This window comes from Spermophilus citellus (assembly GCF_964194105.1).
Source record: "Spermophilus citellus genome assembly, chromosome: X".
Lineage (NCBI taxonomy): Eukaryota > Metazoa > Chordata > Mammalia > Rodentia > Sciuridae > Spermophilus > Spermophilus citellus.
Genome location: NC_138190.1, coordinates 9,898,478 through 9,923,539, shown reverse-complemented (window position 1 = coordinate 9,923,539; position 25,062 = coordinate 9,898,478). Strand labels below are relative to the sequence as shown.

At 33.4% G+C, this 25,062-nt stretch overlaps 1 protein-coding gene across 1 annotated transcript; it reads left to right on the top strand.

Annotated features, from left to right (window-relative positions):
* Nucleotides 1-125: 125 nt before the first annotated feature.
* Nucleotides 126-25,062, top strand: FANCB (FA complementation group B). Its single transcript, XM_081276805.1, has 9 exons — nucleotides 126-199; nucleotides 6,666-7,683; nucleotides 10,185-10,322; nucleotides 11,026-11,118; nucleotides 15,707-15,835; nucleotides 18,075-18,238; nucleotides 22,724-23,157; nucleotides 23,265-23,502; nucleotides 24,005-25,062. The coding sequence occupies exons 2-9, from the start codon at nucleotides 6,736-6,738 to the stop codon at nucleotides 24,414-24,416; spliced, it is 2,556 nt and encodes an 851-aa protein (XP_081132931.1). The 5' UTR covers nucleotides 126-199; nucleotides 6,666-6,735; the 3' UTR covers nucleotides 24,417-25,062.

Here is a 25,062-nt window from a genome sequence, read left to right as displayed (position 1 = left end):
CTTTCACAACACTCCCGGGAGGTTCCGCCTCTTCAGCCTCCCATGGCAACCGTCTCCCAGCCCACTCGGTACGCTCCTCCTCCTCTGCATTCCACGCAGCCTCCGCGCGGGGTCTCCCAGAATGCAGCGCGCTGGCGGGAGGTTTGGAAACTTCGGGCTCTTCACCTGCGTGGGTTTTCCTGAACGTAGCTTGATTAAGGTAAGGCAGAGTCGGCTCCTTTCCCCTCTCCGACTTCGCGGAGTGGGAGGCGGGCTGGACTTGCATCCCTTGCCTTCACTGTGCGGAAGAGCAGGAGGGAAACCGGCTTCCCGGGGCCTAGATCTGTTTTCAGTAGAAGGATTGAATTTTAAGTGCTTGCTGTATTCCGCTATTATTTCTCTGAAAACTTTCTTCATCCCTTCAACATCCTTCCCATTTGGAGTGTGTGATACTTAAAAGAAAAATTATCATTGAAATCTTTAGACTCAATTATGTAAAGTAAAAAATGAAAAGCGTCTTTCTGATTTAATTAAGGTAGTTGTTCTCAACGGGAGCGGTGGGCGGTTCTACCACTCTGGATACATTTGGTAATTTCTGGAGAAATCTGTGGTTGTCACAATTCTCAGTACTCGGGGAAGCCGATCTACTGGTTTCTAGGGGGCAGAAGCCAGGGACGCTGCCAAATATCCTGCAATGCATAGAACAAACCACAATGGCTGGCCAGCGCAAAACATCAATAGTGCCAAGTTTTGAGAAAGGTTTGGATTTATGAAGTACTGGAACAAATTTCAGGTTCGTTAATGAAAAACCAATAAGTGAAAGGAAATCGTTGTGCATGCAATGTTGTCTTTCTTAAAATTTGAAAAGTACTGAAAACAACAAAGAAGTTGTCAGAATAGTCTCTGCATCATCTGTAGACAGCCACTATAATATGGCACTTCAGAATCTTTTTGCCCCAGACTGTTTCATATATTTACACTCTTTTCCGGGAAAAAAAATCAAACACATTGTCTAAAAATGGTTTGAATACATATGCAGAGACTATTTCATCTGGGATGTAGCTCAGTGGTAGAGCACTTGTCTGGCATGCTGGAGGCCCTGGGTTCCACTTACTGCACCACTAAATAAACAAATAAATTCAGCTATAACTAAAGTTTCCCTCTAGTTCCACTACCAGACCCTGATATCCATCACCTTGTCTGGAATCATCAGCCATTCAACATTTAGCATAAACTGTTTAGTTTTGCTTTTATATTTTGGACCCCACTACCTGGGTTTGAATCTTAACTCTGGCACTTTCTATCTGTAGGCCTTTGGGAATATCCTGAAATTCTGTCCATCAGTTTCTCATTTTTGAAATGATATACTAATAATCCCTATGGCATAGGATGTCACGAGGCATAAATGATTAAACAGAAGTGCTTAGAATAGTACCTGGCACTATTCTATGAGGAAAAAAGAAGTCCCTGCCACTATTCCCAGATAAAATACTTAGAGAATATAGCAATTATAGGTAAACAGAAAGTATATGATGCGGGTTTTAAATATTTTCATTTCTGTAAATAACATACTACAGTATCTCTTGTTTGCAGTTTAGTTTTTTAATTTATTTTTGAAATGTAACTATGATCATTAACACAGTTCTAATATGTTCATTTTAACTATTGTGTGATAAGCCATCTGTATGTATTCATTATCCTATTGATGGTAATTGAGTTTTCTTTTTTGTGATACTGGGAATTGAATCCAGGGCTTCAGGCATGCTAGGTATGATCTAACACTGACCTATAGCCCCATTTTTATTCTTTTGGAGACTGAATCTTACCAAGTTGCCTAATCTGGCCTGGAACTTGGGATCCTCCCACCTCAATCTTCTGAGTAACTGGGAACAGATACATGTCACCGCACTACACATACCTTTTACTTTTTTTATATTGCAAATAATAGTGCAGTGGACATTCTAGAGCAATGTCCTTATTTGTATGTGACATTATTTCCCTGGATTTTTATCTAGAAATTAAATAGCTGTGTATATGCATTTTGGTTTACTGCCATATTACATTCCAAAGTCATCTTTCCCTTTCATTAATTACTCCTAATTGTTAGCTTTGTTTCCATTCTTGCTTCATTCACATCTTCAACACTGTCACCAAGGTCTTTATAACACAGAAATACAATTTTGTGGTTTCTGAATTTGAAGTCTTTCAATGGATTATTGCTTATAGAAGAAAGACGTTCTTAGTATGGCATAGAGAGCCTTCTTTTTTAATATAACTTTATTTAATTAATTAATTTATTTTTATGTGGTGCTGAGGATTGAACCCAGTGCCTCACACATGCCAGATGAGTGCTCTACCACTGAGCCACAACTCCAGCCCCTAGAAATTCTTCTTTAACTTAATGTTCCTTAATTCTTTAACTTAGTAAATCACCATTCCCCTACGTATACTGACATTTTAGGCATATTAGATAATTTTGGGAAAGGAAAAGGGGAAATCAATTCTGGATAGATTCCCAATAAATGGTTAATATAGGGGAAGCCATTTTAATGGTGGACATATTTGGTAGACAACTTAATTCACTTAACAATGTCATTATATGGTTAAAAGGACATCTGTCAACATTATGTTTGTAAGATTGTGTTCAGTTGGGCATCTTAAATTCTACCTCTTTTTACAAAGATTTTTCTGCTTACAATTGATATAGACATTTTTTGGATTTCATATGCAGATATTATAGTGCTCTTATAGGATGTTTCTGAACCATAGTGGTAGTTTATTTAAAGAGTTTTGAAATTTATAGTGCCAAAATGAATTAAAAGAAGTACCATGTTCATTGAGGGAGGAGATTAGTAGAGAAGAGTGGATAAGGGAAATAACTAATTGCCAGCCTATTATGTTTGTATCAACATAGGTTACTGTCATTCCTGGTATCCTTGGGTGACTGATTCCAAGACCCTTACACACAGATACCAAGATCTGTTGACACTCAAATCTGTTATATAAAATGGTATGGCATTGTATACCACTTACACATACCCATCTATTTTTAATCATCTCTGGATCTTATAATATCTATAATACTTATAATACCTAATGCAACGTAAATGTTGTGTAAATAGGTGTTACACTCTATCCTTTAGGGAATAATGGCCAGACAAGAAAGTAGGCATGTACTGTACTGACTTAATTTTTTTCTGAATATTTTTGATTAGTAATAGGTTGACTTCACAGATGAGGAACCCATGGATATGGAGAGCTGACTATATATGCAAATGCTCTGCCAATTTATATAAGGGTCTTGAACTCTGGTGGTTTAGTATCTGCGGGAGGTCCCATGACCAATCCCCCATGATACCAGGAGATGAATATACTCCAAAATTTAGCAACTAAAACAGCACATTTATTATCTTCTAATTTTGAGTGTCAGGAATTTGGGAGCAGCTTATCTTGGTGGTTCTGGCTCAGACTCTTTCCTGGGGTTGCAGGATCTTCTCCCAAGAAGGCTCACTCATATGGCTTTGGCAGAAGGTCTAATTTTTTTGCTGGTTGTTGGTAGGAAGCCACAGTTCCTTGCTGTGTGTATATCTCCATGGGACTACTGTGTGGCAGGTTGTGTCCCCCTGTGCAAGTGATCTAAGAGGTGAAAGAGGAAGCCACATTGCTCCTTATGACCCAATCCTGGAGTCACAAAATTACTTCTGCCCTATTCTCTTGGCTAGAAGCAAGTCACAATACCCAGCCTTCACACAAAGGGGAGCACAATTAAGTGCCACTTCTTGATGGAAATTGCAACAAAGAATTTGTGAGCACATTTTAAAACCATAAGTGATATATTTGGAAATTAGATAATAAGATATGACATCTCCAGTTTGAAAATAAATGCTAATTGAATCTGCTTGTAAGTAAAATTGCCTCTGTAAATCAAAGTCCTTTCTGTAAAATGCAGTCTACATTGACTTCAATTTTAGGTTATGGTTCATAGTGATGCATTTTTCTAATTGAACTATTAATAGATTTTTATCATGAATAAATAAAACTTAAGCTTTTGGAGTTTGTTTCTCATTCAAGGAAAAAGAATCTTATTTACTTGTAAAGGATCTAGTTTTCAGTTGTTTCTCAAACAGTTGAAATTTCTGGAATACAAAATGGTGCACAAGTGGGAGAAGGATATGAGAGTTATTTATAGTGGACGGGAATCCTTCTTCACAAATCTTTAAGTATGTAACTATTCTTTTGATGTTTGGAAGGTTAAATACTTTATGGGCCAGAGTTAGCCATGATGACTATGATGACAACGATGTTAGCAGTAAACATTTATTTGAGTACAGTAGTTTCCTCTTATACATAGCTGATATATTCCAAAATCCCCAGTGAAGGCCTGAAACCATGTGTAGTAGTGAGCTCTATATATATAATGTTTTTTCCTATATGTCCTGCTGCTTTGTCATATAGTACCCAAGTTAACCTGTCTTTCCAAATTCTGTGTTCTGATGCCTCCTTTGCATCCCTGCTCTTGAACTTTGGGGCCATTGTTAAGTAAAATAAGGGTTACTTGACTCTAAGCACTTTGATAATTGAGACACCTATTTAAACAGTCAGAAACATAGATATGCTAGACAAAGGAATAATTAATTCACATTCTGTCCTAGATAAGAAGGGGTGGGACAGCATGAATTTCATTACCTTAGTTTAGTTAAAACAGTGCACAATTTAAAACATGAATTGTTTCTAGGATTTTCTGTTTAATATTTTCAGATCACAGTTGACCATGAGTAACGAACAGCAAGACCGATGACAAGGAGTACTACTGTACTTCCTATTTAACAGGCTTTATTTGAAGTGCTTTATATTTAATCCTAGTACCTTGTGAGGTAGATTTTTATTTTTTATTTTTTAAATTTTCGGTACTGGGGATTGAACCCAGAGGTGCTTAACCACTGAACCACATACCCAACCCTTTTTTGCTTTTTCATTTTAATTTTTTTATTTGTTCTTTTTAGTTATTTTATTTAGAGACAAGGTCTTGCTTAGTTGCTGAGGCTGGCTTTGAACTCATGATCCTCCTGACTCAGCTCCCAGGCTGCTGGGATTATAGGCATGTGCCACTGTGCCCAGCTAGGTAGATATTATTATTATACTCCTCTATACAGATGTGGTTGTGAGGAACAAAGAGATTAAGTAAGTTGCCCAAAGTCACACATCTAGCAAAAGGAAGACTCAGATTCTAAGCCTGTTCTGCTTAGCATATGGTAAGTATTCAGTAGTACTTTGAAATACTATCAAAGCAGTGATTCAGTATGTGTAATCACTGAATAAAGAAGACATCTTTTTAAAAAACGTGTGTTCAGTTTAGATGGTTGGTATTCATTTCTTTTGTGTGTGTTTATTTCTTTTGATTTTTATTATATTTTACTAATTCTCTTCAGTTACCTTTCTTATAACCAATTTGTTCAGAAGAAGAAAATGGATGCCAGGACAGTGTGGTGGTTAAAAGTGTACACTCAGGAGTCAGAGGGCCTCATTTCCAAGTCTAGAACGATTGCTGATTAGTATTGTAACTGTGAATCATTGTTGCAACCTTGGGAAGTTTTCTTAACTTCATTAAAATAAGGTGTTCACATTTAAAAGAGGATAATAGGAATATTTATTTTATTTTTGGTACCAGGGATTGAACCCAGGGGCGCTAAACCACTGAGCCACATCTCTAGCCCCCCCTTTTTTTTTCTTTTATTTTGAGACAGGGTGTCTCTCAGTTGCTTAGGGCCTTGCTAAATTGCTGAGGCTGTCTTTGAACTTATAGTTCTCCTGCCTCAGCCTCTGAGCTGTTGGAGTTATAGGCGTACACCACCATGCCCAGCAGAATACTTATCTTAAGAGAATAGTTGTAAGCATTAAATAGTGCCTGTATTGTACCTGGCATATAGTAAGCAAGAATGATTAATAATTGTACTATCCATTATAATAATTGTATTAATCCTCAATTTTTCCCTACTTTGAATAAGAATAATGACTTCCTCAGGTAATAACTTTGTAAACTAAGATTAATTTGTAAAGTAAGATTAATTTCTTACAGAGATTTTTTTCAGCCTTGCTTTAGCCTCTCTTATTTTTTCTTTCTGGGATTTTATATTTGTCATATAGCCTGTACAAACTCTTGTCTTCAGGAAGCAGGAGCCCAAGTGCCTGGACTGTAGGGAGTCTAATTTGGGAATCACCTTATTTGGGTAGAGCCCTGAGCTTCATGACAAGTAAACTATTGATTAACTGAATTGTCATTCTATAGGTGCTAAGGTGAAAATAGAAAAGAGTTGGTAAGTTTGAAACAGACAGAGAAGTAGAACCCTTAAGAAATTCCCTGTGCCAGAAAGAATGTCTGAAGTCACTTTTAATATAGCATATAAAGCTTTAGCTTTAAATATGTGCTGTTAACACATTCAGGTTTTTTTTTTTTTTTTTGATTAGTAATTAACATTCTAGCAAACTTTTTACAGAGTTTATAGAAATACTATTGGGGATTTCTTTTCTGATAAGTGTGACATTGTCATTAAAGTATGTACTATAAAAAGCTAAAAAATGTTTACTTAGTGAAATTTATGGTTGCCTGTGTGATAATTTTCTTGCAGAAATGTGCTTTCTTTTCAACTCTGCCTACTTCATGGCAGTTTTTCTCATTTCTTTTTTAGGATTAAAAGCATCAACTGGAATCAATTTGCATTTGAAAATTGGATCAGCACAAAGACTTGATATTGTGGAATGCCTAGTAAACAAGCAATGTCATCTAAAGAACAAGAGAGGCTCTTGTGTTATAATGGAGAAGTCCTTGTTTTTCAGTTGTCTCAAGGAAATTTTGCAGATAAAGGACCTGCAAAACCATCCACACTACATGTCAAAAGAATGGTGTTTGATAGAGAAACAAGAACATTTGTTCTGAAGTCCACTGGGTTCTTTAGCATGAGAAAAGAATACTCTCATTTAAAAATTCTATGTTGCAACTGTGTGTCAGATTTCAAAACTGGAATTAACCTCCCTTACATTTTGATAAGAAGCAATAAAAATAACATTTTCAAATATTTTCTACTGTGTCTTCACAGTAACAATAGATTTGAAAAGCATTTGACTTTTAAACTATCCCATGAGTTGAAGGACAGCATAAGGGTTCTTAATGGCCCTTTAATTTTATGGCAATATGTCAAAACATTGTACTGTATCTCTTCCCACACTCGCAATGTAATTAGTGTGTCGGTTAACTTTTCCTCTATTGAATGGGCAGGGGAGATTGGAAATCTAGGTATAGTTTTATTGGGATTAACAGAATGTGATTCATCTGAGGAAGAATGCAACCAAAAGCCCTCAGAATCTGATTTTGCAATTCAGAATACCAAATTTTGTGTATATTCTCTTGAAAATCAAGAAGTATTAAGTGATACGTATATTATCCCTCCTGCTTATAGCAGTGTGGTAACTTGTGTGCATGTCTGCACAACTGAGATTGTCAACAACCAGTTTAGAATGTCTATGATTGCCCTTACTCGAAAGAATCAGCTGATTTCATTCCAAAATGGGACTCCTGAACGTTTGTGTCAGCTTCCATTTGAAGATCCTTGTGCTGTTCAGCTTCTGGATTCAGGTGAAGGAAACCTCTTTTTCATTGTATCATTTAGGTCCAATGATGCTTGTGCTGTTTGGAAAAAGAACTTTCAGGTACAGTGCTTAATCTCTAATAATTCAGTTGGTGGTCTGATACCTTTTAAGCATTTCTGTGATTCATGGAGTTCACCCTGAAGTTTTATTATCTAAATGAATTTTTATAGTTCTGACTTTAAAGTCATAAGTGTCACATTGTTCTTTTTTCTTAACGTTACCTGAATACCACCTGATAATTTTTTTGTATTGCCATTTTGAATTTGGAAATATATAAATACATAACTATATGTAATTCTTTGTCTTTTGATATAACTATTTTTAACTTTTTGTAAATATAATCATGTCAGATAACCTAGGTTAAGGGAAATAAAATAATTGTATTTGATCATTACTAACTTAGCACTTAAGACAAAAAAGTAAATATGCTAGATTTGTGATTGAACATTCTGAAAGGGAAATTTTTTTCTAACATTGAGTTCTGAAAGGAATTTACTGTTTGTGGTATTATGTAAGAGGTTTTGGATAATAAAGTGAATACCTTATTAAATAATAAGATGATCTCTTTGATAGCAGTTTTGTCCCCAGAAGCAATCTTCCTTTGGGGTGGCTATGGATCCATCTATCCATTCTTTTACTACCTCTTTCCAAGAAGAAATTAAGACAACTTACAAAGATAGGTAAAATAAAACAAGCATAAATCTGAGTAAATAATGAAAATCAAGGTTAGGGTGCTCCCAGATCAGCTCTTTTTAAAAGTCCCAGGTATGTTTAATCCAGTGATAGGACTTGAAACAGCTGTCTCTCTCTCAAGAGAAATTTTCTCTGCAAGTTTTGACAAGAATGTTTGAAGCAGGCGTTTCAAAACTGAGGTCATTGTCAGGTATACCTGAATCAAATATTGATATATTGTCAATAGGAAAAGAGCTGTGTGTCTGATGTGGTAGCAACTACCCATGTATGATTATTATTCAATGCTTGATATGTGTCTGGTCTGGATTAAAATGTGTTACGAATGTCAAATATATATAAGATTTCAAAGACTTGGTAAAAAATAAAGTAAAATATCTCCATTTTTAAAATTGACTACATTGAATTAAAATAGTAGTATTATGGATGTATTAGGTTAATGCAGTTATGTCTCTATCTGAGGGTTCTATATCCATGAGTTTTGCCAACTTTTTTGTATGCTTATTCTCTAAGCAATACAGTATAATCACAATCATATAGTATTTACATAATATTAGGTATTATTAGTAATGTAGAGATGAATATATGGGAAGATGTAGGTGGTATATGCAGGTAATCCAGGAACCAGTCTTCCACCAATATTGAGGGGTGACTGTATGTATATTAAAATTAGTTTCACCTTTTCACTGCTCCTAGAAAGTTTAAAATTATGTATGCCACGCATTTGTGGCTCACCTGTATTTGTATTGGATAGCCGTTCTCAAAGTGTAGATTACCCATGTGTGTATTCATGCATGCCAGCTCTCTGATGTTTGCATGCTGAGCACATTCTCATTACTAATGTTTCTTCCTAAAGTTCATTAAGTTCCATGATAATCTTGGGAGGCTTCTGGATTTTCAAATAAACAGTCTTCCAGCACAAGTGAAGAAGAATCATAGCTTTAGAAATTATCCCAAGAGGGGTAAGATTAATATTTGATTATATAGATTGAAGACCCTTACTTAACATTGTAGCCCTAATACAAGCCATCCTCCTGTGTCATCTAGATGTGCCTCTGCTCCTGGATTCTGAGTGAGGCTTTTCTGCCTCAGGGAGAAAGGGGAATCTCATCCTCATGGTGTTAATTTTCCAAGGGATCAATGTGGAGGCTTTCAGCTTTATGGACCTTTAAGTAGCTGTCTTCCATTTCAGATTTAGGGGTCTCCTGTTCTAATATAAACTGGCCAAATCATTCCACTAGGTGGGATGCTTCTAGGTGTCCCACTGTTATGGTCATTTACCTTTGGGTTCCCCTGATAATAGCTCTGTCCCCCCTCCCCAGGGTTTAAGCATATAAGTTCATCTTGATGCTCTTTTAAGTTAATCTGCTTTGAGTGTTCTTAAGTGTGTACTAGTAGTGCCAGTTACTGAATATAACTGAATTCTTTGGGTAATTGTTCTTATTCATAGATACATATACACTAAGGCTTATGGGAATGAAGGTTTTCCGTAAATTATCCTTGATAGAAAAAGAATCTTCACTAGAGTTTTACTCATGATAGAAGTTAGAATTTACAAAAGATTTACTTATGAGAAGTGTTAGAATTTATAAATAGCTTATAATAGGATATTCATAGAGAAATCAGGAATTTGACAGTCCTTGGACAAACATTAATAAAGCATTAAATCTAGGTACCTTGGTATTTATGACGTTGTTTTAATGACTTGTGTTTTCTGATCCCTATTTTATTTTAATTTTTAAACTACCATTTTCATTACCCATTTGTAATATTGAGGATAACAAATTACTCCATGAAAGAAAAGGACTTATTTATATCACATCTGATTTTTTTTCTTCTCTATTCCTCTTTAAATGTGCACTTTCTCTCAGATTGCTGCTAAGTGGGAAAAACTTAACTCAGTACTGATAGATGACTTTGTTGGAACTGGAACTGAACAAGTACTGCTCCTTTTTAAGGACTCCTTGAACTCATTTAAAATAACAAATCTTGACAAAATAAATTATTCAGTAAGTTCTTTTATTGTATGTTATTTTAAGTCCTGTATTAAGAAATTTTGAGTACTTCAGAGCTTTTGACACACCATTTAAATATTTGTTCTTTTATACTTAAACTTTTGAATTTTAAAAATATATAGATTGAATCTTTTAAATATATACATTGAATCTCTCAACAAATATTATACAAACTGACTTTATATAAATTTGGAATATGGTATATCTGATGGTCATTCAAATGACATTAATACTATAACTTTGTTGCTTCTGAAAAATCAATTTTTATAACAATAAACATGATAATACTGTGTTAAGGAATAAAATAAAGTGAAACTTTTTAAAGAAGTAATAGTTCAAAATATCTTGAAATCTTGAACATAAAAGAAATTATAGCTCTGCAGTTTAGATCTGTGGAAAATCTTTCCAAACCTCAATTTTTTTTTTAGTTGTAAGATGAACATAATTCTTATAATCTCTAGTTAAAGGTTTTTATAATTTTATAGAAAGCTAATGGACTAATACTTTTAAACCATGGTTTTAATTTTAAGTAGTAATAGTAATAACCATAGTAATTTTATCTAGTTACAAGGGGATAGGGAAATACAATTTGCTTTTCATAAAATTGAGGGTAATATTTGAGTGGATAAATTTTAATCATATTTTATTAAAATTTTCAATTTTATTTCAAATTTTATTTGTTTTATTTTTTTTTTAGAGTCACCCATTGAATTGTAATGAAGATGATTTATTTGAAGACCAACCAGAACATTGTTATTTGATGATTCCGCCATTGGAAAAAAGATTAAAAGTTAGTGTCTTTATTTGCTTTATGCTTTTGATTTTTTTTTTTAAAAAATTTATTCTTTTCAGATATATATGACAGCAGAGTATATTCTGACATAATAGAGATACATGGAGTGTAACTTATCCTAATTAGGATTTCATTCTTGTGGTTGTATATGATGTGGACTTTCACTGGTCATGTATTCATGTATGAACACAAGAAAGTTATGTCTGATTCATTCTACTGTCTTTCCTAATCCTACCCTACTTCCCTTCATTCTGCTTTTGATTTTTGATGAATGGTATTCTAAATTAAGGAAAGAACACTGAAAGAAAGGTGCTTAAAGTATAAACAGCTTAGCACTTAGGGTAAAATGGTATTTCAAAGGATCTTTACCTTTTTGGCACCTGTGTAAAAGCTATTATAGCATTATTTAAAATATATCATCTAAAAATCACATATCTTTATAGTAAGATTGTGTAGATTTAATAAGCCTCATGAGACAAAATATAAGAGGCTCACTTTTGAAAACATATTCTTTCTGGCCTACAGAATTGATATACTACAGTATCTCCTTTAGAGGGGTACCAAATATGATAAATCATAACACGTTTCAAACATGAAAAGTGTACCCTCAAGTTTTCCATTAAAAATTCTCTTAAAAAATCTTTTTTTTCCCCTCAAATGTACTAAAGTAATATCTCCCATAAAATACTGAGATTTTTGCTAGTAACTACTGAAAAGAAACTAACAAGTACCTATGTAAAATACCAACTTAAACACATTCATGTTTATATTCTTATAGTTTTATTATGATTTGATGCAAATGTATATGGAAATGAGGTTGTAAGTTGAATGTTTTTAATCTGCCTTTTTATTTTTGTATATATTTATGTTTTGTTATATATAAAATAGTCAAGTAAATATATTAAAAAGTTTGAAGAATATAGTGATTACCTCTGTAGTACCCATGTAGATTCAACTATTATTTATTTTTTTAATGTTTTGAGATGGTGTTTTGCTCTTTTGCCCAGGTTGTTCTTGAACTTTTGGGCTTAATATTCCTTCTTTAGCCTCTTCAGTAGCTGGGTCTACAGGCATGTGCCACCGTGCTTAGCTCTTTTATTATGCTTTAAAAATCATATTTGCCTCATCTGTGTGTATGTGTGTGTGTGTGTGTGTGTGTGTACACACACATATTTGTAGAACCCTGTGAAAATTACAAATGTTAAAATACTTTATTCCCAAGTATTTCAGCTAAAATCTCCTAAAAATAAGGGCATTTTCCTGTGTTACCACAATATCATTATCACAATGAGAAAATTAATCTTGCTGGTCGTGGTGGCATATGCCTGTCATCCTAGTCTGAGTCTGTGAGACAGGAGGATCATGAGTTCAAAGCCAGCCTCAGCAATTTAGCAAGGCCCTAAGCAATTCGGCGAGACCCTGTCTCTATATGAAATACAAAAAAAGGGCTGGGGATGTGGCTTAGTGGATAAGTGCCCTGGTTCAATCCCTGGTACCAAATTAAAAAAAAAAAAAAAAAAAAAAAAAAAAGAAAAAGAAAATTAATCTGAATCCCTCAATCTTATTGATTTAGTCCATATTGAAATGTATTGTTTTGTTAAAAACATGTTTTTTGTATATCCTTTTTTAGTATCCAATCAGAGTTCATATCTATATTTGGTCATCATATCTCTTGTTGTTCTTTTCATGTAGAATAATACCCCTTCCTACCCTCCCCTGTTTTTAAAATGACTCTAATAAGGAGACCAGGCCAGTGGTCCCTCCTTTTGGATTGTCTGTTTCCTTGTAGTGCCATTTAAGTTTTTCTCTATCCCTAGGATTGGCAGACTTTTTTCTGGAAAGAGCTGCATAGTGAGTTTTAGTACTTTGTAGGTCTTTTTAAAATTCTTTCATAGCTTTTTCATTTATTAAAGTGAATTTACTAAATGCTTATTAAACACAGATAAGAATGTGAACAGTAGATAAATAAAACAGGTTAAGAGATGTAGAACCATAAAGGAAGAGATTAATATATTAAAAACTTTTGAAGCCTGAACAAAGTAAAGTAAATAAAAAGTTGTGGGAAAAGATTATAATAAATGACAAAGGGTTATTTTCTTTAATATAAATGTGGCTTCTTACACAGAATTGTTGCAAATATTAAGTGGTCCTACCTTCTTAGGGGGAAACTTGTTATAGCTATTGAAATGTGAATCACATGTATCTTTTTTATTATCACAGTTTCACTTCTAGAAATCCTATTCTAAGGATGAAGATGAATTTTTTTTGGATGTTAGGGATTGAACCAAAGGCTTCATGTATGCTGAGCACACAATTTACCACTCAAGTGCCAAGGTGGTTTCATAAGGATGTTTATGTAGCATTTATAAATACTAAGAGTGTTAAAGGGTAAATCCATATGTTTAAGAATTGTGGTGAATGAATCATGATATATCCAAAACATGGAACATTATATAGGTGTCAAAAAGAATAAGCTATTTTTATATTGATTTAGAAATGAAGCCATAATAGGGTAGTTTATGAAAGCATGTATTTATAAAAGGTTTGTTTTATAAAGCAGGCCAACTCTTGTGATTAAAAAATAACTTGGAATATAGATGAAAAAAATTTGAAGTTTCTTAAAAGCTCTAACAACCTGACACAATATAAGAACAAATTATTAAATCAAATTTTTAAGTCTGGAACCCAGAGAAACAAGCAAAATACTGATGCTTCTTTTGCCCTGGGAGCATATTTGAACCTTCATCAGCGACAGTGATGCCCCAGGCACTTGGCAAAAACAAATATAAAATCCTCTCTGGAAATACACATTTATCCCCGTCCTCATAGAAATCTCACAATTTTTTTTTTCAAAGAAAATAAGCTACTCACAGAATAATAGCACATACAAAACAAGGCATCACAATTAATCACTCACAGAAAGTCACCAAATACTGTTTTTTTCCTAATTAAAGAAGCTCAACAGAGGACTTTAATAGTTAAAGTGTTGAAAGAAATGTAAAGCAAATTAGCGAATCAGCATGTATTAGAAAAATGATCCAGAAAATTTCATAAAGATAAGGAAACTATAAAAGGTTTTAAACAATATAAAGAGAAAGCATGGACATACGAAGGTGAGGGATAAAGATAGTGTAGTGTCCTTTTTAAGAATACACATTAATAGCAGCTGTCAGTGTGGATAATAAAGTTCTAATGTTAGTAGCCATTTAAGAAGTTAGCAAGTCTTCCTTTCCCCCATCTTACACATGAGGAAACAAATAGAGAACCAGAAAAGTTAAGTGGCTTGCAGAGCTAGAGCTAGAGTCCATTGTACTGTTCTTTCTGCCATGAAATTTATTTTAACTAGTCTTGTGATTCACTGTTTAGTCCTGTGGCTGGGGATATACTGAAGACAGAGGAGGCAAGACACCACAGCTAGTTTTCTGAGGGTTCATTTTCAGTCTGCCCACATAGTACTTTCTTCTACTCCATACCCATCCAGCAACTCAGATTTGGCTACATATCTCTGATGAGTACATCTTCTACACAAGCCATGAGTTACTGAGTGAATGAGTGGTGGACCATGAAAGATGTGTAACTCACAGAACTAGGTCAACAAGAGAAGTTTAAAATATTAGATAGAAGTTTAAAATATTACATAGACACTTTATATACTTTGTACAATGAGGTTAAGATATAGAAATAATTCAGTCTTTACATTCTAACTTACATTCATTGATAAAAATAAAATTGGCTTGCCTGAAAACTTAAGGAATCCAGAAGAAGAATGTATTTTGTTTTTTAAATATAAAAAGGCATGTTTTATTAAAAGCTAGATTAATACTTAAAGAGCCTCAGATAGCCATCTGAAATGAAACAACTTCTATCAGTTCAATGACATAACCCTTTAAATTTTCAGTAGCAAAATATATTCCATGAATGTTTCATCCTTGGTGCTGAAATCTGTTTATCTGGTATAATAAAAGGAATGTGTTGCTATATGCCCAGTTCAGTGCTAAATTTGTATTTTTTTTCAGTATTTTTTTCCAGGAGAGTTCATCCTAGCACTGAGTTTATTGATGCAAAAATCATCTTATAACATGTCAGGGTTGTTATGTGTCATCTTTAAAATTTTGTTATATGAACAGAGGGTTTCATACTATCATATTCAGAGTGATCATTTCTATTCATGATGATGTCTTTGCTTATATGGAGGCTTTGTTTTTGAAGCAGAAATTATTTCAACAAGAAAAAAGTTTTTGATGAGGGTGAGAGGATTAATAGGATTTGATTCTTATCCGTGTTGATTCCTAGTTACTTAACTCAATACTGAAATGGATGCTACTAGATTAACATTCTTTCAGTTTGAAACATAAACTCTATATTGCAGTCATATGCTGTATTTTCCTTTGGAAAAAAAAATACTTTTTTGTAATTAGGCTTTAAATCTATAAATAAAAATTTCTGCTCTGAGAAATAGTCTCTGCTTTTTTATAGAAAAATGAATTGAAAAACACATTTGGAGAAAGTACATCCTGAATTAATGGTATGCCTGGTTTCATTTGAAATTATGACACTGGCAACTATTTTTCTTTCTACTTTACAGGTTGGTTTGGCTTCTGTTCAGGAATTACAGCAGCATCTCTTGCTTAAGGAGAAAATTATTTCGAAATCTTGGAGAGCTTTAATAAATTTGGTTCAAGGGAAAGATGATAGTACATCAAGTGCAGAGGAGGTAAAATTAATCGTGGCCATTTTATCATTTTATGCATCAAAAATCTGCAAGCTGTTGAAGAGTTATTAAAATTGGAATGTTGGAATATATTAGAAAATGCTGTGCAGTAGATCAAGAACAAAAATGGCAGGAATTATAATGGTGAACTTTTATGGCATTGAAAAATATTTGATTAAGGAGCCAATATTTTACCTACTTGCATGCAATCCTGTAGGATATTAAATCTTGGTTAATTAAATTAAATTTCAGTTATCAGAAACCTTGAGGAACAAGTTCTGTTAATTTAAAAAAAGATTTAACTATTAACTTTTATTTGTATGATTTAGATAGGAATTACTCATGAGTAAATTACATATTTCCTGAATTTGTAAATAGAATATACTGAGCATTATTTGACCTTATATTAGTGATGACATAATTTCATCATTAGCATGATGATTGTTCTTTTAGTCAATTGCATTGTTTATTTCTAAGAATATTTATTCCTCTAGTAAATACCCCTTTGCTGTGTTTTCTTAGTTCTTCTATGTGCATTTTATAATTTAACTCTTTTTTCTTTGTGGCTGACCATCATATGATCCTTTTCAGGTACCCTGCAGTTACTTATGCTGGTACAGTAATGTTAAGAGTTAGTATAAACTGTTCAGACTTCATAAAAAGTAGTGTTTATGCATATTAATTACATACAGAGAAAGACCAGCATTGCACAATTGCATAGAGAAACTATGTGGCATTTTGTTTTCTCAAGTCCACTGTTGTGCCTTGCCCTGACTTCCTCTATATTGACCATTCTTTCTTTTTTCTTTTTTATTAGTTGTAGATTATTTATTTATTTATATGTGGTTCTGAGGATCAAACCCATTGCCACACATGCTAGGCAAGCACTCTACCACTGAGCCACAACCCCATGCCCTATATTGGCCATTCTGTGTCCCCTGCCTGCATTTTATTCTTAGCAATATGAGGGGTTTGGTCCAAAAACGGATCCTGTTAATGTAAAAAACATAAGGAAAGCACATCATGTATTTCTTTATCACTGTTCTAATTTCCTGGGAGACCTCAGAAAAGTCATTGTTAAAATTGAATCTCCCCATTCCCTTCCCAACTACTGCATTAATTTTGCTAGTATTATACAGAAGAAAGAATGTTTAGAAATGAATTGAAACCACTATGTTCAAGGCCCCATTTTGGGATCTTTACATTGTTAATTTTAAAAACAAGACTGGCAAGTAGTAACAATTTCCTCAGATTTCTGATGAATAGTCTGCCTCAGATCTCACAGCTTCTGGCCAAAGCCAGTAGGAACATGTTAGTGCACTGTTGTGTTTAAGGGCCCATATCTTTTTGCAGTAATTACCACATAGAGACACAGAGTAGGCTGTTAGAGCAGGGCTCTGGAATAGGTATGCTTTAGTTCAAACCCAGCTCTGCCACTTGCTTGCTGCCTTACCTCTGGCAAGATACTTAACTTCTCTGTGCTTCATTTTCCTTATCTGTAAAATGTAGACAATAATACAACCAAGTTAGGATACTAGAGTTATTATAAGGGTTAAATAAATTGATACATGAGTGGCATTTAGAACAGTGCCTGACATAAACAGTATCTCTACTACCACTATTTCTATTGTTCTTATAAATATACATGTTTGCAGAAATTACTGAGTATGACCTGGACATTAAGAATGAATTTTAACAATCTATAAACAAGTCCAAAGATAAGTTTAATTGATTTTATTAATACAAAAGTCTACAGTTATCAGCTTAGTGAGAGTTGCTGATAAGATATTGGATTGTGGGCGGGTTATGGCTCAGTGGTAGACCGCTTGCCTGGCACGCATGAGGCACTGAGTTCAATCCCCAGCACCACATTAAAAAAAAAGACTAAACAAAATAAAGGTAATGTGTTCATCTACAACTAAAAAAAATATATATTGTTTTTGGTATACCTGAAGTCCATATTGTTGGACTGATTCCAGATTCACATCCCTGCTAGTTCTATGTTGGATAATTCATCTTGTTCCAGTCAGATCATGCTTGTTAATCTGAGAATATAATTAATGTTATATTTTATACATTTTATTTTAGTAAATTATGTATAACATATAATATGGTATATTATAATTTATTTTAAAATGTTTAAACAATAAGACCTGACCAAAAGCTAATTTACATTATTTTAATTTTGGTGCATTTGATACATTTTTTTGTAATCAGTTATTTAAACATATTTTTGTATAAGGGATATCTTGTTCCTTTTTGTGGTGAAGAAGAAAACTGTGTTCATACCTCTGATAAAAAGATACCAGACAATTTTCAAGATCCAGAACAGCTAGTAGAGAAGTTGTGGTACCGTGTCATGGATGATAGCTTAATCGTTGGAGTGAAAACATCATCTTTGAAGCTGTGAGTAAATTCTGATGTGATAATGTTATGCTAATGCTCTAGGTCAGCACTGTCCATATTAAAAAGTGTAAATAAAAGTAGATGAGATTAATTTTAATGATGTTTTTATTTAACTTACTATATTCTAAAAATTATCATTGTAACATGTAATCAGTATCAAAATTGTTAATGATATTTTAGGTTTATTTTTTATACCAAGTTTTTATATCACATTTTGGTTCAGACTAGCCCCATTCCTAATGCTCAGTACCATATATCTCTTAGCCAACATAGCTGTAGAAGTATCTCTTTTATACAAATGCATTGATGTTAATAATATGAAGAAAGTGCATTTAAAAAATCAAGATGTTGTAGTCTCAGGGTAGACTTATGGGATTATTCAGATTTTATTAAACAACATATAGAGCTTTTTATCCAAACATTTGGAAATATTTCGAACATTTAGAGACTATTGACTAACATGGATTGGTGAAAATTTAATTAAGTAACAAAAGGTTCTGATAATAGAGGACTTTTCTCTTTTGAGATCATGTATAGGGAAGTAATGTCTGTGTTATCTGCAGATTAGGAAAGAGCTTTTTAGACAAAATAGACTAAATATAGTATCATAGGGCTGCATTTAACCCCAAAATACACAAGCAGAGAGAGACCAGGTAGTTCCTTGTAGTATATGTAAGTATATTTGTGCAGCTCAACACAGTAGGAAATTTAGATTACTTACCCAGTAGATTTGAGATATGGATTTGTTCTTGTTTCTGTGAATTTCTAAGGAGTTTTGGACTGGTTGATTATATAGATTTTTTTGTCTCTTCTTTAAGTTGGTGAGTTGTGCTAACAATTTTCTATTGATGTCATATTACTGAGATAAACCGAAATTTATCATTTGGTACATCCATAGATTGGGCTTGTTAATGTTTAGCCAAGAATATTTGCATTTCTGTTCATAAGTGAATTTGGCTTAAATTTTCCAAAACAATACTAGTTTGGTTTTAGTATCAAGGGTCTGGCTGTGTTGTCCAGGCTGGCCTGGAACTCCTGGACTCAAGTGATCCTCCCATCTTACCCTCATAAGTAGCTATGACTACGGGAATACACTAGCATGCCCAGCTTATACTATGTTATATTTATTAATTTATTTTTGTGTGTGATAGGGTCTCACTCTGTTGCCCATAATGGTCTCATGGATTCATGAGCTCAAGTGATCATCCGTCCTCAGCCTTCTGAGTAGCTGGGACTACACCATGCCTGGACTTATACTAGTTTGTAAATGAGTTAAGGATTATTTCCTTTTTTCTGTTTTTCTAATTTGTGTAAGTTCAGAATTATTTGTGCTTTGATATTTGCTTGTACTGACCTTGAAAGCAGTGGAAACCTGGCCATTTTTTTTCATGAGAGATTTTTAAACTACTGATTCAGTTTCTTTAAGACTTATGGGATTATTCAGATTTTATTTATTCTTAAATGCATTTTGCTTATATTTTCCTAGCAATTTCTCCATTTCACCTGTCATCACGTTTATTAGTTTGTTTCCAAGAGATTCAGATATTTATCAACCATATTATCAGTCTTTTGTTTTCATTCCAAACCTTGTGTCTTGCTTTTTTTTCTTGATTACTTTTATTAGAAATTCATTCATTTTATTAGTCTCTTCAAATTTTTTATGTCAGTCTTCAATTGTATGTTTCCTGTTTTATTAATTTCTAATCTTTTATTATTTTCTTCTACTTTCTTTGGGCTTATTCTGTTATTAACAATTTCACTGTGATATGATTAGATATAGATATTGATTTTTTCTTCTTTAGGTCTTAGAATTTCCTGGCTCTAAGAAATGATTTTTAATTTTTTGGCAACTCAAGATATTCTTAGTTATTATCTTTTCAAATATCGATGCCTCCCAGTTTCTTCTTTTTTTCTCTCATGGGATTCTACTTAATTCAGGAAGTCTTGTTAGGCCTGCTGATTCTATGTTCCATATCTTTTAACTTCTTTTTCATATTTTCTATTCATTTCTCAGTATGAATCCTAAGTAGTATATTCTATTCACTAATTTTATCTTCAGTTATCTTTATTCAGCTATTTAATCTAGTCAGTGAATTTCTAATTTTTATTATGATTTGCACTTAAGTTTTATTTGCTCTTTTTAGATCTGCCTTGTCATTTTTTATTGTCTCTTGTATTTTCCACTTACCTTTTATTTCCTTAATGTGATAAACAGAATTAGTTTTAAAATGTTTTTATATATAGAAAATTCCAAACATACTAAAAGAACAATATGGTGAACCTCATCTGCCCATCATTGAGCTCCAGTAATTCTCAACTCATTGCTAATCTTGTTTCATCTATATCTCTATTTACTCCTTACCCCTATGCCCATATTATTTTGAAGCAATCAAAGGCATCATTTTATTTCACCTGTAACTCTTCCAGTGTGTGTATCTAAAAAAATAAGACTTAGAATATGAATGTAATCACCTCCTTAAAAATTACCAGTAATTTCCTCAGTAAACACTAAAATTTCTCACTTGTTTTCTATCAAAATATTTTTTCAAATCCGAGTAATATTTGTAAATTGAAGTTGACTGATTGATATCTCCAAGTCCCTCATAATGTATATGTGCCCTTTTCATGTTTTTTTTTTTTTTGTACATGTTTCTTTTATGTATTTGGAAGGAACCAAGCAGTAGACCTGTGAAGTTCTATAGACAAGATTTTTCTGATTTCATCCTGTTATTGCTTCACATGTTTCTCTGTCTCCTGTATTTCCTCTAAAGTAGTAGTTAAAACATGTTTCTCTGTTTCCTGTATTTCCTCTAAAGTAGTAGTTGAATCTAGAGCCTGGATCAGATTAATGCTTGAATTTCATTGAGAAAATACTTAATAGATAATGTTGCTCTGTTGCTTCAGGAGTCATATAAAGTCTGATCTTTTCATTTTTGTGATATTAGCTATTGGTGATCATTATTATATTAGAATTTGCAGTATGATGATTTTTTGATTCCATTATTCCTTTTTTACTAGCTGGAATACTTCTATAGAAACACTGCTCATCAGTTATTTACCTATATATAGTTTGTAATTTAGAAACCAGAGTTTGGACATAAAAGGTGCTCATTTGCTCTTGAATGCATTGCTGTTTCTAGACCTTTTTAGTGGGCAGAGGGAGGAGATTTTTTTGTTGTCATTTGTTGGTTATGATTTTTTTTTTTTTTAGTGTTTCCAATTTAGACTAAGAACTTCATGATCTTTACTTATCACCACCAGTCTTGCATTGGTATCTCTTTTCTCCATTGCTGAGAATCCCAGTTCTCAGTTGTACCAACATAATTACTTGTTTTATTCCACAATCAGTAGGGCAGTATTCATAGAATAACGATACCAACAATATGATTGTTACAATTTTTTAACATGTAACCCACTAGGTACACAGTGAAATTCTTGTGTGTTAAAATCCTCTAATTGGTCATATTATCATTCTTACCTGTTTTATTTGGTAATGTTGACAATGTTGAGTATATTAAAATAAGCCTATATCATAACTTGTTAAGTTGTTAGAAGTGTAAATCTGAGAATTGCTGAGAAACCAGCCATATTCTGTATTAAAAGCAGATATTATTCAAGTAATTTATGGGAATAAAAATGCAATTTTTTAGATGTATTTGAAATCTAGATTATTACCAAAATAAACTCTTAAAAATGAGTAGTTTTGGGGCTGGGGATGTGGCTCAAGTGGTAGTGTGCTCGCCTGGCATGCGTGCGGCCCGGGTTCGATCCTCAGCACCACATACAAACAAAGATGTTGTGTCCGCCGAAAAGTAAAAAATAAATATTAAAAAAATTCTCTCTCTCTCTCTCTCTCTCTCTCTCTCTCTCTCTCTCTCTCTTTCTCTCTTAAAAAAATGAGTAGTTTTTTTCTTGTTTGAAAAGGTTGAGGGGAAAACACTACGTCAAAAATTAAATCCAGCACTATCGTAATTAAAGTTAATTTTTAACTTTACCTTTAAAAATTATTTTCCAACTGTTGGGTGCCATATCACACACCTGTAATCCTAATGACTTTCGAAGATAAGGTAGGAGGATCACATATTCGAGGCCAGCCTGAGCAACTTAGGGAGACTCTGTCTCAAAATCAAAAGTAAAAAGTGCTAGGAATGTGGCTCAGTGGTAAAGCCCATTGGGTTCAGTCCTCAGTACCACAAAAAAAGAAAGAAGGAAAAACAAGTTTCCATAAATCTAACATATTTCCAGTGGTTTTGCTGGCCTATTTTAAGAGAAGTGCTATGTTTACAGGGCCTTTAAAAATCTGCTTGACTTTTACTGTTAACTCTGATATATTTTATCTTTGAAATGATGTTTCCTAGGAAAGAAGAGATTAAAAACTTTTGTCATTTGTATGGTGTCTAATCTTTTATTTGATTTTTAAAAATGGGGTGATAGAGTTTAAAAAATGTGTTGGTAGAATTAACCAAACTTTGTATTTTTTTACAGGTCCCTGAATGAGGTGACTTTATCGCTGATAATGGAGCAAGCCTGTAACTCCAGCTTTCGGCTTATTAAATGTGAAAATAGAGTGATTAAGTTGAGCACAGATTCTTTCCGTGCACCACACTTGATGCCACAAGATGAAATAGGATCAGAAGCTAAAAGGATCAAGTTGACCTCTGATAGTAAGGAAGAAGAAAGGTTTACTTGTGAACAACCATCTATGAAAACATATGTACAGATATTTACTGCTATAACATCTCTTTCACCACTTTTAGCATTCAATAAATTTTGTTGCATTGTGCTGCTACACATTAGGGAGAGAGAAAATGGTAGCTGTCCTAAAGATCATTATATTCCATGTGGCAGACTTTTTTTAAGTATAGAAGATCTTTCAAGTGGGAAATACTTAATGACGTTTCCAAAGAAGAAACCCATAGGTTTGTTGGCACTTTTTAATCAAATACTTAATTGAATCAGAAAATTTTAAGAACATTTATTTGATAATGGACAGTTTAATGATAGAAATTGTGACTTTTTCTTGTAGAGGACATGGAAGACCTTTTTGCACTTCTCACAACATTGCACAAATCTTGTATTCAAGTCATTTCACCTGCCTATTCCCTGAATTCAATGAAGATGTGGCTCTTAGATTGCATGAAATGTGAAGTAATCAAAGAATGTCCAGAAATGTGCTTTTGTAAAAGGCCAAGAAGTTTGTATGGGACACTCTTCAGCTGGAAACAAAGAACCCCATTTGAAGGCACTTTAACAGTCTATTCCAGGTAATGCACATTAAATTGGGATGTTAGTGTGTGTGTGAGTGTGGTGACCCTATGGTTCAATAGCTATCCCCTTGTAGAGTTCTGTGCTATTGTGGGACATGTCAAGGGCATGTCCTGGTATAGAATGAATGGATAGGTATAGCCTCATTTAAAAACTGAAGATCTCTGCTTTAATTTTATGTTTGTTATTGACTTTTTAAAGAGCCTAGTAATTATTTTAAGATTTCTTTTTACCTCTTCATAGTGAAATTTTTTAAAAAAATATACTGATGTTAATGTTTAAAAGAAATTTAACAGGAAGCAGTTATTAACATGAACTGAATTGGTGTTTTATATATATTTGATTGCTGCAGTCTGACTTTTATCAATGATTGCATGCATTTTTTGGTTCTCTACATCATTATAGTATATAAATGAATATCAATTGATTACTATACTATGCTGTATATGACTACTTTGTGCTCATCAAATTTTGTAATATTATATTTGGTTTTTATTTTAGGAATCAAACAGTTTTGTTCCAGTGCCTTCGTAATTTCATCAGAGTTCTCCCTTTAAATTGTTCCTTCAAAAATTTAAAATTAGAAAATGAGGATTTCCTAGTTGATCATTTGGCATTGACTTTGGAGAAGGAACTGGTTACCCTTGGTTCTCTTTCTTCTTCTGCTTTAGCTAAGGTTGAAAGCAACTTTGTACAGATGTGTGAAGCAAACATAGGAAAGAGTAGTGTCATGGCTGCTTCAACGGACAGGAAGGAAAAAATCCGTTTGTGCAGAGAAGAAGTTCAGCGAGAAAAGAAAATGTTGGAAAGGAACCTAAAAGTGAGTGGTGTCCTTTATAGAGAGATGACTTTAAAATTAGTTGAGATTCAGTTGCAGTCAGACCTCACGGCACAGAAACTAACCAGTTTATAATCACAATTTCAGTGTGATCATACTTGAAATTGTTTTCACTGCCATCAATTTTGGTTCTGCTTTATATGCCCCTTTTTAAAAATATTGAGGCTCATTGCAGTTCTTTTAGTTTTAATGATGCACAAAATATTATTCCTTACAGAGTGGCAGTTTTCAAGTGGGGCTATTTTGCCTTCCTCTGCTCCCACCTTCCATTGCAAGGATCATTTAACTGTGTCTGGAGGCATGTTTTTGTTTGTTTGTTTGTTTGTCAGAAGTTGTAGGGTAGCATATTATATGGACAATCATAAAAACCAAAACAAGAAACTAATACTAGGGATATTGTAGCTGGATAATTCTTTGCGTTGGGGAGCTGTCCTGTGCATGTAGTAGGAATTCTAGCACCATCCTTACTTCTTTTACCTTCTAGGGATAGATAGAATGTACTGTGGGCATCTAGTGGGTAGTACCCCATGACATAATTACCCAGTCCCAAATGTCAATAATGCAGAGATTGAAAAATCCTGTATTTACCACTGAAGTGAAGACAGATATAGTAGTATTTTTTTATCTAAATCTTTTAAAAAAATTTAATCCTTTGCTTATATTCTGCTTAGTAAAACCTAGCATGTAAAAAAAATTCAAATGAATAAATTAAGCAAGATTG